The 15,242-nt window shown below is 39.9% G+C and overlaps 1 protein-coding gene across 1 annotated transcript in view; it reads left to right on the top strand.

Annotated features, from left to right (window-relative positions):
• Nucleotides 1-2,057: 2,057 nt before the first annotated feature.
• cdh13 (cadherin 13, H-cadherin (heart)) overlaps nucleotides 2,058-15,242 on the top strand; it is a 1,009,596-nt gene continuing 996,411 nt past the window's right edge. Inside the window, exon 1 of the mRNA XM_048606112.1 lies at nucleotides 2,058-2,151. Within this exon, the coding sequence (XP_048462069.1) occupies nucleotides 2,107-2,151 (45 nt within the window). The 5' untranslated portion in view covers nucleotides 2,058-2,106. The remainder of the gene's footprint in view (nucleotides 2,152-15,242) is intronic.

Genomic DNA, 15,242 nt, shown 5'->3' with positions numbered 1-15,242 from the left:
TCCAACCTCTGTTCCCCGTTACTGACACCATCTTCTCCCTGGACACAGCCCCAGGCTAAACCTGTTTATGTGCAATCAGGGTGTCACATTTGACTCAGAGTTGAGATTCTAAACATGCAGTCATGGAATATTCAAGTCAGAGATTGATAGATTTCTAAGATCTTAAAGTTATCAAGGGATATAGTGAAAATACAGGAAAATAGCATTGAAATAGAAAATCAGGCATGATTTAGTTCAATGGAGAAATAGGCTCAAAGGGAAGAATAGCCTACTCCTAACCTTATTTCCTATTTTGTCAACACTGAGGCTGCTTATTTTCACTTCTTAACATCATCTTCGATGCCTTAGCTCATCTGAAACCTTTATTCACACCTTTGTTACTCCTAGTCCAGTTTATTGCAGCACACTCTCAGCATGTTTCCCACATTCTACTCTCCACAAACTTGAGATATTACAAAAATCTCCTGTGCATATCCAATTCAAATTTCCAGTCAATTATCATGCCTGTGCTCAGTTTCCTGCATTGGTTCTGGTCTTGATTTTAAATGTCCTTGCGTTTTTTTAAATAATCCGGGTGTCACTGGCTCAGGAAGTCTTTATTACGTCAGGCGTAGCATCAGTGAATGATATAGTTTGGAGTCAGGAATGGTGTGGGGCTTGGAGCAGAATTTGCAGGAGGTGGTGACCCACGCATCTGCAGCTCTCGTCCTACCAAGTGGTAGAGTTTGCAGGTTTGTTACTGTGTGTCTTGTAGATGTTACAAACCACTGCCATTGTGTGTTTGTGTTGGAGGGAGTGAATGTTGAAGGTGGTAGATGGGGTGCCATTCAAGCAAGATGCTTTATCCTAGATAGTGTTAAGCTTCTTGAGTGTTGTTGGAGCTGGACCCATCCAGCTAAGCGGAGAGTATTCACAACATTCCTGACTTTTGTGCTGCGGACAGTGCACGGACGTTGGGGTGACAGGAGGTGAGTTACTTTCTGCAGAGTTTATAGCCATAGTATTTATATGGCTGGGTCAATGGCAACCCCTTGCAATGACAATACCATTGAATGTTGATGATTAGATTCTCTCTTGGAAATAATCATTGATTAGCACTTGTGTGTCTCAAATGCTGCTCGCCAATTATTAGCTGAAACCTGAATGTTTTCCAAATGTTGCTGCCTTTGCACATAGAATGCTTTTGTATCTGAGGAGTCATGAATGGTGCCAGACATTTACCTGACCTTATGATAAGAGAATTTCATTGATGAAATAGATGAGGATGGTTAGGTTTAAATCTCTCCTAGGAGAAATAAAACAATCTCTAGATCCCTTCAAAAGAAAATAAATTGAAAAATTCCTCTGTTAGAGCAATTTCCAGAGCTTGGGTCCTCAACAACTGGGGGCACCAACTACCCAAAATGGAGCAATGGGAAGGGTCAAGAGACCAGGATTACTGGAGTGTACTTTGTTTAACCTGGATTGGTTTTGTTACGCAGAGGAGGTGGCAGAAGAACTTTCCAAAGTGTATATCCTCTGTCAGGAGATTACAGGGCTAGTTGGTTTATGGATGGAGAGGTGAGATCCAATCCTGGCATTCCTGTTATGATGCTGGGCAGACCCGACAGATAAGTTGTTTTAAATAGCAGCCAGCTTGTTCATGTCCTCCTGGTGACTGCACTATCAGTGGCTAGCTGCTGGTAAGGTTATCTCGGTGGCGGTCGACTCTCAGCCCTGCGATGACACCCTCTCATGAGGGAGAGAATTGTCAGCCCACACTTCTGCGGCGGTAACGGCGGAAAACACCGTCGGAGTTGAAGGTACTTCGGACCGGACTCCACATCTCACAATAAATGTCCGAGGCGGGGACGCCGCGAGTGTGTTAATATATTCCCTCCCTCCCCTCCCCTCGAAATTCTTCTGGTGTTGCTTTTGCACGGAATCCTCTGAAAAGCCATTGGTTGGAGACTCAAGTAGCCGCCCAGCGCTTTAGTGATGATGCTGCAGATCTATTTGAGAAGTTGGCTGGGTTTCAAGGCAGCCTGAAGCACAGCTCTATATAAAAATATGCACTGTGCTAGCCGGTGCATGAATGAAACCTACAGGACCTTATAGGCGGCAGATATGGAGCTCAAAATTCAAGTAACGCTACCCTTTCTTCTTGTTCAGGTAAGTGAGGACGATTCCAGCCACTTTGCAGTTCATACCGTTCCTGTTTCATTTGTTTTTTTTAAAACTCCCCTTAGAAGAAAAGGTAGGAATTAAAATCGCGAGACGGAATGCCCACGATTAAGCAATGCAGTGTAACTAGACTGGATCCTGACAGCCAGTTTAAGACAAAACACTTTTTTTCTCGGCTGGCTCTCTAGCCGAGAGGAGTGAGAGAGTCTTTGCCGAGAGTTTAACCTTCTAACCTGGATGGTTTTCCCCGATCAAGCGTCTTTTCTTCAGGGTGGGTGTGGAAATTAAATTACACGTGAGATTTCAACTTCACTGCGTCGGAGGGCTCAACTCGCGAATTTCTAAGAAACCAGTTTTTACAGCTGGCTCTCCCTCCCTCTCTCTCTTTATAAAGAAGTTTGGTTCCATTTTAGCTGTAAAATTCCCGCTGGATGAAATCATACTGCGCTGGGAGAAATGTAACGGATCCACTTGGCCATGAGTCGTTGTCAGTCAACGCAACTCGAATGTTTCTTGATTATATTTTTAAAGGAAAAGGGTCGAAGAGAGAGGCGAATCTCAAGAGAGAGGGGTGGGGTCACCAAGTGGTGGAATATACTTGGGAGGGGGTGTCTGATCACTAAGCTGGGGCTCCGTTAAAGGGTTAACCCCTAGTCAATTGAGGGGTGAGTTTTGTTTTCCCTAGCGAACTGAATCTCGGCACAAAATGTGTAGTCGCGTGTTGTGAAAATGAATGATCCAGGAGATTGCGCACGGATAGCACGGCCTTGAGTCTCTGTGTTTAACTGAATGCGTGACTTTTCGCGAAATGAAGAGCACGACTCTGTTCCCCTGTCAGCGTCTGCCACTCGTTATCGCCTCGCCTTGTACTTGTGTCTTTGTTTTCCAATCGATAACCTCCAACAACCCCCCGCACCCCTACTTCCTCCACACGCTCCCATTTAATTTAAACAAATTCAAACACAACCCTAACCTAGAGCAGAGAGAGGGCACTCAGACTGTGTCCCCCAAATATCCTGGGATATATTTAGACAAACTGCACCGCGTGATCAACAATTGCCTTTTCCAAGCGCTGTTCGACAACTTCAACTCGGCTGGAGCTGTACCGAAATAGAATGTCAACTGTAGAACTGAAAGGAGGGTGGGAATTTTCAATCTTCCATTTCACCCACGAATTAGGAAGACCCCCAGAATTTCCAAGAACCCCAACTCTCTCTCTTTGCTTTGCAACCACTTGCATTTGTTTAAACAGAAGCAGTTTCGGGCTTGCCTGGAATTCTGCCTTACTGTACTCTTCAGCTGGGTGTGTCTGGGGCGCCGGGAGTCACTTCCTCCCCAACACCGGCCCGGTATAGTGCCCTCTCCCTTCGGCAAAGCCGCACCTGCAAGTTTACTTCGCTCCTGCTTTTTCATACCCTTTTCCGATGAGGTGTAAAGCAGATACGGTGAAAATATCAGGCAGGACCAGACCAACATTTTTTTCTAAACTGCGTGTGAACTTGGGCGACTTCTTTGATCCTCTAGAATAGAAATCCAGTTACTGAATTCTCCAGTCCCTTCCCTTCTTTCCACAGTGGAAAGGAATACGCATCCAGCACAAAAGCCTTGGTACCACGGTAAGCAATGCAGTGCTCAGAGATGCTCCGACAAATATTTCGAGCTGAGAAATTATCCATTCGAGTCTAAAACTCGGGTAAAAGACAGGTCCATTTGCTATCAGAAGGTGGCGCAGCAGATTATTTTGGGATTTTTTTTTGCAAACCAGTGTATTAGTTCACAGTCCTAAATCAGGTACTTCAGGGCAACAGGCAATGTTTTCATGTTGAAATATTCCATTTGGTTCGTAGTTACAAACCAAAATGTAAATTCTTCTAAGCACTACATTTACAATATCTTGAGACTCTCCAATGTCGCAAAGTTATTCCAAATTTTTGCTTAAAAATAAAGTTTCGAGTGTTAAGCATCTAAGACTTTAAGGACATTGTAAACCATCTGTTGGAAATTGCTTAGAGGCAAGGCAATAGGCTTGACAATGAGGGCTTAAAATAACAGCAATTAGCATTCTGTTATCAATGCATCTGTATACGGCAATTCCCTCTTGTCAGGAGATTCTGCACGGTGTTGTATACTGTTTGGAGTTTATTATATAATGTTATGGTTTAATTTAGAAAGTTGCCAGCATTTTGACTTTCGAAACGGCCGTGTGAAAACAAATCAAAAAGTTAGCATGATGCAGGTCACACACGACCCACTTGCTCTCAGTGTTTCTGATTTTTTTTGGATTACTTAATCAGTCAATCTCGCTATTTTAGCGTGTGATTGTCTAGCTTCGTCTTAAATTTATTCTGCTATTTGTCTCCACCACTTCATATGTAACAAGTTGTATGCTGCAACTTTCTCTCCGTATTTCTCTCACTCTCTTTGTGTCCAAATAGCAGAATAAATTTAAGCCGAAGCTGTCTGGAATAAGGTGCTTCTGCCCTGAATTCATCACAAGAAAAATATGAATAGAATAAAATTTAATGACTGGGGAGGGAGAATCAAATTAAATGTCCTTGTTAGCTACTTGTTAGAATTAACTGTACCAAATTCTGTTTTCTTTCACACCAAATCTTGTTTCAGAATGATTCTACAGAGAATGAACATAGAACACAGGAGGACACTTGGCCCATCATGTTGATGCTGGCTTTTTGACAGATCCAATCCTTCCAAATATTCCCATCTGCCCACTGTACCCCATAGCCCTGCAATTCTTTTCACTTGCACATGTGAAATGCCTTCACAGTACAATGGCAGGATATACTTCCAATGGCTAGACATGAAGATTCCATCTTCTTCCCTCACTGTCAGACTTTAAGCTTAATTTTTATGTTGCTTAATACTTGTGTATTACTGTAGTACTGTCACATTATGGGAAATACCAGGCAGATTCACTTATGCTTGGAAGTATTTCAGATGTTGAACTTACAGGAGCCTATGAGCATATCCAAAAAGCAGTGTTCACATCTTAGCCAATCATACCTAAGAAAGAAAAAAACTATACACCTTTTTTTATCTGGATTGTTTAATCAAGCTTAATTTTGTGACTGCGCAACAGGACTGCTGGTCAAGGCCTCAAACAATGATAGTGAGGGTCATGTAGTATTTGTGAAATGTTTGCAGCAGAGATGACCTAGCAAGTACCAAGCTTAAAGCATGACAGTTAACAAACATAACACATGGTTATAGAAAAATGCCATGTGATCTGTTGTAGTAAGTCTTAGTCTGTTTCATACTGTATTAGTGAGTTGCTATAAATGCAAAGACTGCTGAAACTAGCTACTTGGATTTTTAGTGTCGAATGAAATGAAAACACAAAATTTGAATAATGGTCTTGATGAATTTCTTAATGTCAACTTGTTTTTGAATAAAGTATCACTTTTCTTTTATTCCAAAGCTATTTTGCTGAATGTTAATGGAAAACGTCAATGTACATTTCTGCAACTGAAGTCAACAGTGCATAAAGAAAGCTGACTGAATTTTAAGAAAATGCTTCAGTTGTTTTGGGCAATAAAATATTGATCCCATTTTCCTGTTCAAACTATTTTGGATGTTTGTGTTCACCTGGTAAACACAATGGTCTAGACGTGTTTTCAAACAAATGCCAGAGGGTAACCAACATGTCAATGGGAATTGGTGAGGAAGAAGGGAATATTGACCAATGGCAAAATTGGATGGCCATGATGTCTTTCATCTCTAAAACCAATAAGTTACAAAAAGAAGACTCCATTTACATTGTCAAACAAATACAAAATCTTAGCTGGAGCAAAGTATTTTGTTCTCAGTCATGCCCAGATAACCACTCTCACATTCCTTTAGAATCCATTGTCAGGGTACATTTTCATACTTTCATTTCCAGCTCTATTCAGAATCACTGTGGTTTCAGTTTTTGGTTCTGTGCCAACTATGTTGAATTATAGGGAGTCCTGTGCTAAAGATCTGCATTTAAGAATGAACTTGAATCTGTCCCAGACATCTTGAGTTGGGAACCTTTCACTGAGTGAAAGGATGGAGCATTATTCCCATTGGTCTCCAAGTCCTAACTTGAAAGTAGACTACGCCATTTTATTGTCAGCCAGCCTTATATAACTGTCCATTTTGAAAAATGTTAGCCGTCATGGAAATTGTTAGCCGTCATGCAAATTGTTTGGAGCTTTAAGATTACAAACCTATTTAATTGTTAAGGAAATTTTCTTCTGTAGTTAACTTAAGCAATTACATTGTGAAGAATGCACATGTGATACTCAATTGATCAGGATATAACATTGATGTTTCAACCATAACTCACTTTTGGCAACCCAAATTAGCTCAATCCAGTAGATTCGATTGGGATTGTTTCTGGATGGAAATGCAGCAAGATTATTGTTTGAATGGGAAGAACAAGATGCTTTATAACCAAAACTCTGCAGTCTTCACCGTAATGAAGTGGCCTAAGATGCTTTCATAAGAGCAGCATGAAACAAAATATGACATCGTCATCTGAGGAGACATCAGATGATTAAAAGTTTGGTCAAATATGTGTATTAGGAATGACTTAAAGGAGATTTTGAAAGGCATTTAGAGAAGAGTTGGCAGAAGAAGGGGCCTTGACAAATATAAGCACAGTTACCTGTGGTTTTGTAATAAGGAAGGCACAAATGGCAAGATACTGGTAGGTTATAGGACTGGAGGAGATGGGGAGAGCAAAGCAACAGATTTTTGGAAATGAAGAGATAGAAGATTTAAAAAAAAAACTTTTACTGAGGGCAAAAAACAAGGTAATTCTGCACAAGTGATGGGGGAATGGGAAGTGCTTCAAGTTAAAGATGTGGGCAGCAGGATTATGGATGATCCCAAGTTTAAGGTGGGGAACTAACCAAGAGTGCACTGAGATACTCTAGTTTAGAGGTAATGAAAGCATGAATAAGGGTTTCAGCAACAGGTGAACTGAGAGCAGGGTGAAGTCCAGTGATTATGGCAGTAGACAGGTGGATCTTTATGATGATATGAATATCAAGTTGGAAAGTCATCTGTTGTAAGAGCGACCCCTGTAAAGGCAGTCAGAGACTCAGCTAGTGAAGTAAAGCAGCTCTTGTGAACTTTATTTAAGTAAAACACTGGTGTAGATGCGGGGGAGGGGGGTTCAAGACTCTGTCAGGAGTTTTAACTCTCTCTGAATAAAATGGTAAGAAAGTACTTCTTTTATACTGTTACACAAACAGGCTGACGCAACCCTTAACTATATTAATTACTATCCAGTTTGCTATCACACTAGGGGCTATTGTCCATTGAAACCTTTATTAAAAATAAACATGAAGTTACTCATCGTGCCTATTCCTAACCCCTTGCCACTAACATCTACATGTTGGACTGGGGTGGACAAAGTCAGAAATCACACGACATTGGGTTATAGTCCGACAGGATTTATTTGAAAACGCAAGCTTTCGGAGCCTCAGTCCTTCTTTAGGTGTTAATGAGAGAGGTAGTATCAGACACACAATTTATAAGTAAAAGATCAAAGGTCCACACCATTGATGAGGATGTACTAAACATAATCAATTAAATCTTTTTAAGTAAAGATTTAACAGCATCTTAGGTTTGTTTAGTACATCCTCATCAATGGTGTGAACCTTTGATCTTTTACTTATAAAATCTGTGTCTGATACAATCTCTCTCACTCACACCTGAAGAAGGACTGAGGCCCTGAAGGCTTGTGTTTTCAAATAAACCTGTTGGACTATAACCTGGTGTCGTGTGATTTCTAACTAACACCTACGGGTTAGATTGCTTCCCGCCTGGAACATCCCATGGCCTGTTCCCTTGGGAACTATCTTGCAACTAGCTGCCTGTCTCTGCAGCAGCAAGCAAGTGCTCTTTCAATCTTTAATTTTAACCCTTCCCTATATATTTGTACCTTACTACAGATCTGTGAGAAAGCTATACTTCTGTAAGAAATCTGCACTTATACACTCTTGTCCCCTTTCACTGTGGATCATTCCAAACAATGGCTTCAATCTTCATTCATAACATTTAACTGGAGGAAATTTCTGCTCATTCAGGATTGCACGCCGGATCAGGAGTCTCCAATTGTCTTTGGAAAGTCTCTACTTTTCTTAAAAAAAAGTCCTTGAACTGAATTCCAACTACAAGGTCTACTCTGGTGACTTACAAATATTTTAAACCCCCAGTCCAGTTAATTTGAACAGAAAATCAAGCCTCCTCAACATCCTGATTGGTCACCAACAAGTCTCTTTCCTCACTTCTTGCAGCAGCTGTGTTCTGTCCATACTTATTGTGTCTGAGAATTTGTCAAGTTGTGAAAACTGGCACTTATAATGATTTCTACATTGCCCTTTCTAGCTTATTCTGTTTCTCCTAAAATTGAAGGGGACTATATAAAACACCTGCCTTACACCGTCTTGCATTGTTAACAATGTTTAGGAATATTTTGTTCACAAGATTTAAATTCTGCTTTGGGTTCTATTGTATCGGAAACCATGATATCTTGCCCTGGGGTGTTTAGATAATTGACTTAGTTTAGAAACTGAACGTACTAAATTATTTGGAAGCATCACTGAAATATAAAATTTAACAACTAGACACCGCTTCATAAATTTTAGTTCAGATTTCCTATGATTTTTACTGTGACTTAGAATTTTTCTATTTATTAAATGGAGAAATGTGTGCACAGTACCAGCAAATGAAAATACATTTCCATTGTTCATTATTAGCATCAAGTAATGATGTAGCATGCAACTTGAGACTTCTGCTCTAACAACTGAGAGGCTTGATCTCAATCTCACCAGTAACAGGCATGTCAGGTAATAATTATCTCCAACAAGACAGACCATGCTTTGACTTTCTCTGGCATTACTATGAATGAACACTTTCAACACCCTGGAGATTACCATTGACTAGATAATGAATTGGACTAGCTAAATAAATACTATCCCTCCAGGAGAGGGTCAGATTAGGTATCATGCAATGAGTACCTTGTCTCCCAACTCCTCCCCAAAACTTGAGTGTGATTGAATCATCTCCACTTTGCCAGGACAAATGCAGTTCCAAAAACACTCAAACCTAACACCGTTCAGAATAAAGGCAGCCTGCTTAATTGGCAACAAATCCACATACATTTGTTCCTTCTACCATCAACACACAGTGGCAGTGGATGCATTTCAGAAGTTCACCAAGGCTCCGTTAGATATCACCTTTCCAAATCCATGACCATTACCGTCTACAAGGACAGCAGCTACATAGAAACACTATCACATACAAGTTTCCTTCCAAAACACGCACCATTCTTGGAAATGTATTGTAGTTCTTTCCCTGTTATTGGGTCAAAAAATCCTGGAGCTCCCTCCCTAACAGCACTGTGGGTGTATATCCACCAAATGAACGGCAACGTTTTGAGGAAGCAGCTCACCGCCAACTCCCTGAGGGCAGTTGGAGATCAGCAATACATTTTTGCTCCAGCCCGTGATGCCCATATCCTCTGAATTTTAAAATATATGTTGTTGTTATTAGAATATCTGTTGTCAGCAACATCTGGTCGTATCTCTTGGAGTACATAATTGTTCTCAGGATATGTTTGTCTTGCTATCACCACTCATTGCTCATCTCTAATTCCCATTGAGGAAGTGGTGGTGCTGTTGAGTTGCTGATGGTAACCCTATAACCATTAGAATTTATTTCCTTTAATGAGAACACTAAATGTTTGTCCAGACAAGCATTTCACGCCAAATTTCAATCTTCCTCAATCTGTGTCCACAAAATTTTAGGATTTGCATTGACAATTTGAAGTAGCTGTATCCCTTCATTTCCGTTTCTCTTTAATCATACAAAATTGAATATATGCAGTAGAAAGTAGTTTATCATGTTTCAATTTTTTTGTAGAAAGTAGCCTCTTCCATGCTATTAATTTATCTGAATTAGTAACAGATTTTGTTAAGCAATATTTTATTTTGATTTTACTGAGAGCTTTTATTATAGGCATTATCGTTTCAAATAAATGGCCTATTGCATTTAAATATTAAGTAGCTCATTAGACTGTTGATGAGGTTCATTACATCTATTGAAAGTAATTTTTAATACTTTTAACTCACTTGAAACATGCAGTTTTTAAATTTACCAGTCCCTTGAGTTTAATTCTGTGAGCAATGGGGATGCAGTTGTTAAAGTTGCTGAACAATAATCCATTATATATCTAGGTAATTCACGACTAGCCACATGAGATTTTTATTTTAATTCTTGTATGACGTAAGATTTAATGATGCTGTGTAACAAATCAAGGGAAAATAATTTGCTTCTTTTGATGAATTACCATTTTATTGAATCTCTGCAATGTCACTAATCTACAGGCAAACTTTCTGCCATCTGCAAAGCAAATAGATGCGAGCTCAGGTTTCAACATGAGTTCAGTAACTGAAGTCTTCCAGTGACCTCTGACAGTTATTCAACTGTAGGGTGAGCTGAACTGCCATGTGTACCCTGAGGTAGGAGCACCACCTATTGGACAGGTTGAGAATTAATAACATGCAAACTTACCTATGATGGATTGAATTCAAATGTCAACCATTTAAGGGCACCAGATTTGACAGTTACTTTGGAGCACGCAAATTGTGTTCACTGTAATAGTCATTTCTGTATTTCTTAAGCATGGAATATGTTGTCAGCATTCTTGCATCTGAGTAAGATGTTGGACATACAGCAAATCAAATTTTTGGAGATGGAAAGCTTCATATGGTGTACTTTGCTGTTGGCTGAAGAGGCTAATGTGTAAAAGGCAGGTTTTGCCACAAGCACAGCATATGAGGTGTTATTGTTTTCACCCCGTTAGGACCCGAAAGGTTAACCAACATCGTGAGACAAGCACAGCCAATCAAAATATAAAGGAACAAAAACAAAGTTGCTGGAAAAGCTCAGCAGGTCTGGCAGCATCTGTGGAGGAGAAAACAGAGTTAACGTTTCGGGTCCGGTGACCCTCAGAAAATGTAAAGGATTGTTCTTGTGTAGAGCAAACCATTGTCTGAATCAGTTCTGGTCTGTGTTTGTTACCTATGCTTTGTTTCCATAGTAATAACGCAAACTTTCTGTTAAGCTGCGCCTGTTATCTCAACAGAATATCAAATATCATGTGTAATGCAACGAGCTGTCATTTTTGGGTTTTACTTTTCTTGTCAAGAACGAGTCAATCATCCATTGAAGACCTCTGAGGGACTGCTCCCTCACATCATGTCAGCAGCTTGCCCTTGTACCAGTGAGAATAATAAGTGGCAGTGAATCTACTGAAAACATCACAAACAATTCATTTGGACAACTATGACAATGAGTTTGAGATGGAGATTAGCCGTACCAACATGAATAATCTGCTATCATTGTGGGTTGTGGTTTGTGTTGGCACTTGTTGCCAAGGCATTGTAGCCACTACCATGTGATTATGTTGGCATATATTCTCCCAGAAGTGACATTGCCAGTTTCCTCTGTCATTAGTGCTCTCGAGCACGATTATCAACATTTAAAGCCTTCATATCACATCACATTTTCCAAACATCCTTTTGAAGCAGAGTTTTGGGCATCATACAGTTTGTCTGCTCCAGTACCATTTTTTTGTCCAGAAAATGACTTGCCTGATGGCTGCATACCAGATTTGGTGAAGTTCACTTCAGTGTGATGAGTGGCAACATATTTGGGAACATCTGACTTTAAAAAGACTGCCACCTTAATGATTTTGTCCTTCTATTAGATGCCCAGAATTTGCAAACATATCCAATTGAGAATTGTTCTTACAACACAGTCAATTCAGAAAATGTTATTTGCTGCTCCAATTGTTAATATTTGTAAATGTGCATCAACTGCCAAGGCATTTTAATTCCAGTCATCAATCGTAAGCTGAGCAAGTAAGTTATTGCAACATTTATGATTTGGATCTGCTGAGCAAACTATTTTCACCATTTCTCTTTTTCAATTCAAAAGATAGCAACAGGTTGTCTTACATATGGCAAATGTAAAAACTTGCACCATTTCAAATGCCATCCCTGTATTGCAAATGACTAGAAGTATAATAGAAGTAGAAAAATCAGAACTACTGTTTTCCTTGCATTTAAAATTTGTGGAGCTTCTCCCCTCAATTTTCTACATACATAATGTTACATCTGAAATTTTAAAACTCAAACCATTTTCCTTTATCCTTTTTCAATATTGCTGGTGCACTGAATCTCTTGACTTTGATCATTTTTTACCTGTGGTCGTAAGGGAGTGCAATGCGACTCGAGGCAACAAAAGATGACTGGTGAAATTTAATTCTGCATTGATCGAGATCTTAATGAACTCAAGTTTTTGGTATTAAGCAAATTTCGTATCTATTATTATTGATTTCACACAGAGTTTTTTAAATGTCTTGCTTGTAATACTTGAATCAATATTAGTTTTGTTTAGATTTTTCCCCAATTTCCATTTAAGGCAAACAAGCTTTCTGCATCCACACTCTACACTAAAGGTCAGAAGGACCAGATAGTCCTTCTATGTCAATGCCATTCTGTGCATTTTAGAAATTGTCCCCTTATTAGCCAACTTTCATCCAATTTAAACATCATTTTCCATAATGTCCACATTCTGTTTGCAAACCGTTCTTCCAGTTGTCATGCTATTTATGTTCTTAGTATTTTATGGTGCTCTCTAACAGGCTAGAGAGAAAACTAGGCTAGGACAGTCTATTTGGTGCTTGTTTACTCAACATTTCTGCTGTGTATCTATGTCTGGGATTTCTTCATAACAAGGCTGGCTAAGTTAAATGTGTTTTTATTCTTGAATACAGGCATTATCCATAGTAATAAGCATAAATTACCTTAGAAAACCCTTCAAATTAACAACATTAATGTAGCATAGCTCATTTGCCAATTGGTTTCCTTCTGCACAGTAGAATATTTCTCAGACAATTAGCAGAGTATTGCATTCCCCATCTAGTTTCATTGTGCTGGCTGGCCTTGCCTTCACTTTGCTGTTTTCTCTAAAACTTCTTTGCAGATAATGACAACCCCTGACTTGACTACTGGTCTCATAATGATACAAAGTTAGCTTGAAGACAAAACTCTATGCATTGGCCTTCCTCACATGAAGCTCCTTCTTCCAAAATCCAGGAATAGGTGTTGAGTTGCACCCCTTAAAGACTAAAGACCGAAATTCCATTGGCATTTTAACACACAATCCAGGATGAGATTACAGTGGACACAGTGCTGTATTGTCAGAAGAGCCATCATAACTCAAGGTTGATATTGACTTTACCAGAACCGATCTTCATAATGTATTCTGTAGCATTTTTCCAAGAGAAGGAGGAAGCTGTCTGTCCTAGCTGAAGTTCCTCCCGAAATCAGTAGCATCGAACCAGTCTTTCAAATCATTGCTATTTGTGGATCATTGTATGCATAAAATGGCTGCAGCTTTTTTGCTATTTTGTAATTCATCCCATGCCAAGTGTTTTGTGGAATTCTTGCGATCCAAACTTTAAGAGTAGAAGTTTATTGTTTGTTTCAGTTACTAGAAGTAGCAGCAGAGAATGAGTAGATGTGATTCTCGTAGGTTTCTGCAAAACTGCTTTTATTTATACCAAGCACACCGTACTGTGGAATGTGTTATGGACCAGCCAGACCCTCTCAATGTTTTAGGAAGGCGGCATAGACCCTAAACTTTTCTATAATGGTAGCTGTTAAGTGGGCATTCCAGGTGTGATGCAACTGGTCAAACCACTGAGCTTGAAGGAAAACAGAATTTATTTAAACATTTCAGTTGAAACACGAATGAAAGAAAGCGGAATTTAGAATAGCTTAACTATTGGAAAACATAACCGACCCAATGCAGCAACTTAACTAATTAACTGTTCCAATAGACCAACATTCCATAAACACACCCCTTGGCAAAAAGGTAAATTCAAACACAGATCCTTACAGGCAGGAGGGAACAACATCCAGAGAGAGATTTCAGACGAAGACAGTTAGGAGTCCTTTACTGAAGCTTGCAACCCTTCTGGTTGTCCAAAACATGTTGTGACTGCTACAGCTTAAACAATACTAGAAAACCCTGGAGAATTGGTCACTCCCCTTCTATTGTTAAACTGTTTTAGCTTTTCAGCTCCCTGGACTCCTCGGCACCTCTGCCTTTACAACCTCTCTTCAAAAAAATCCAGGACAAAATAACATTTTACAGTGACAGTATCGTCACAAGGACCTCCGCCTGATCTGACTTGTTGCTGTTGTCTTCTCAGTCTCAGAGTGGCATGGTGGTTCAGTGGTTAGCACAGCTGCCCCACAGTGCCAGGGACCTGGGTTCAATTCCAGCCTTGGGCAACTGTCTGTGTGGAGTTTGTGCATTCTCCCTGTGTCTGCTTGGGTTTCCTCTGGGTGCTTTGGTTTCATTCCATAATTGAAAGATTTTAGGTGGGTTGGCCATGCCAAATTACCCATAGGGGGTGGTCCTGGTGGGATGCTCTTTGGAGGGTTAGTTTGGATGCTGGGCTAAATGGCCTACTTCCACACTAGGGATTCTAAGTACAGGGTGGCTGATGTACTGTGACAGCATTTACATCATTATCATAATGTCATAATGTTATCAGCCTTTGCTTAAAACTTTGTCCCCACCATCTCCTCCCCTGCACATCCACCAAATAACCCCATTTTAACCATTTTAACTTGCTTGCTGTGCTTTTGCACCTTTCTCTAGTCTTATTCTGATCACTGAAACCTATGAGAATCACATCTACTCATTCTCTGTTGCTACTTCTAGTAACTGAAACAAACAATAAACTTCTACTCTTAAAGTTTGGATCACAAGAATTCCACTGTGGATCTGATCGGATCATCACTGTCTGAGGTGATTTGGTATAATCTTCCTGTCATCCCAGAGCTGGTTATATTCAAACTTGCTTGTTCTTGCAGGTTTTAATAATGCTTATACATTTTTTTTGTTTCTGTATACCAGCCCACACCATTTACAGAATAGGACCATGGATGTTCAGTTTGGCTAAGGACTGTTTTCAGATTTTCGATCTCTGATCTGTGCTCTTAATA

This window comes from Rhincodon typus, chromosome 15, assembly GCF_021869965.1.
Source record: "Rhincodon typus isolate 14 chromosome 15, sRhiTyp1.1, whole genome shotgun sequence".
NCBI classification, from domain to species: Eukaryota; Metazoa; Chordata; class Chondrichthyes; order Orectolobiformes; family Rhincodontidae; genus Rhincodon; species Rhincodon typus.
This window is presented reverse-complemented; position numbering and strand designations above follow the sequence as displayed.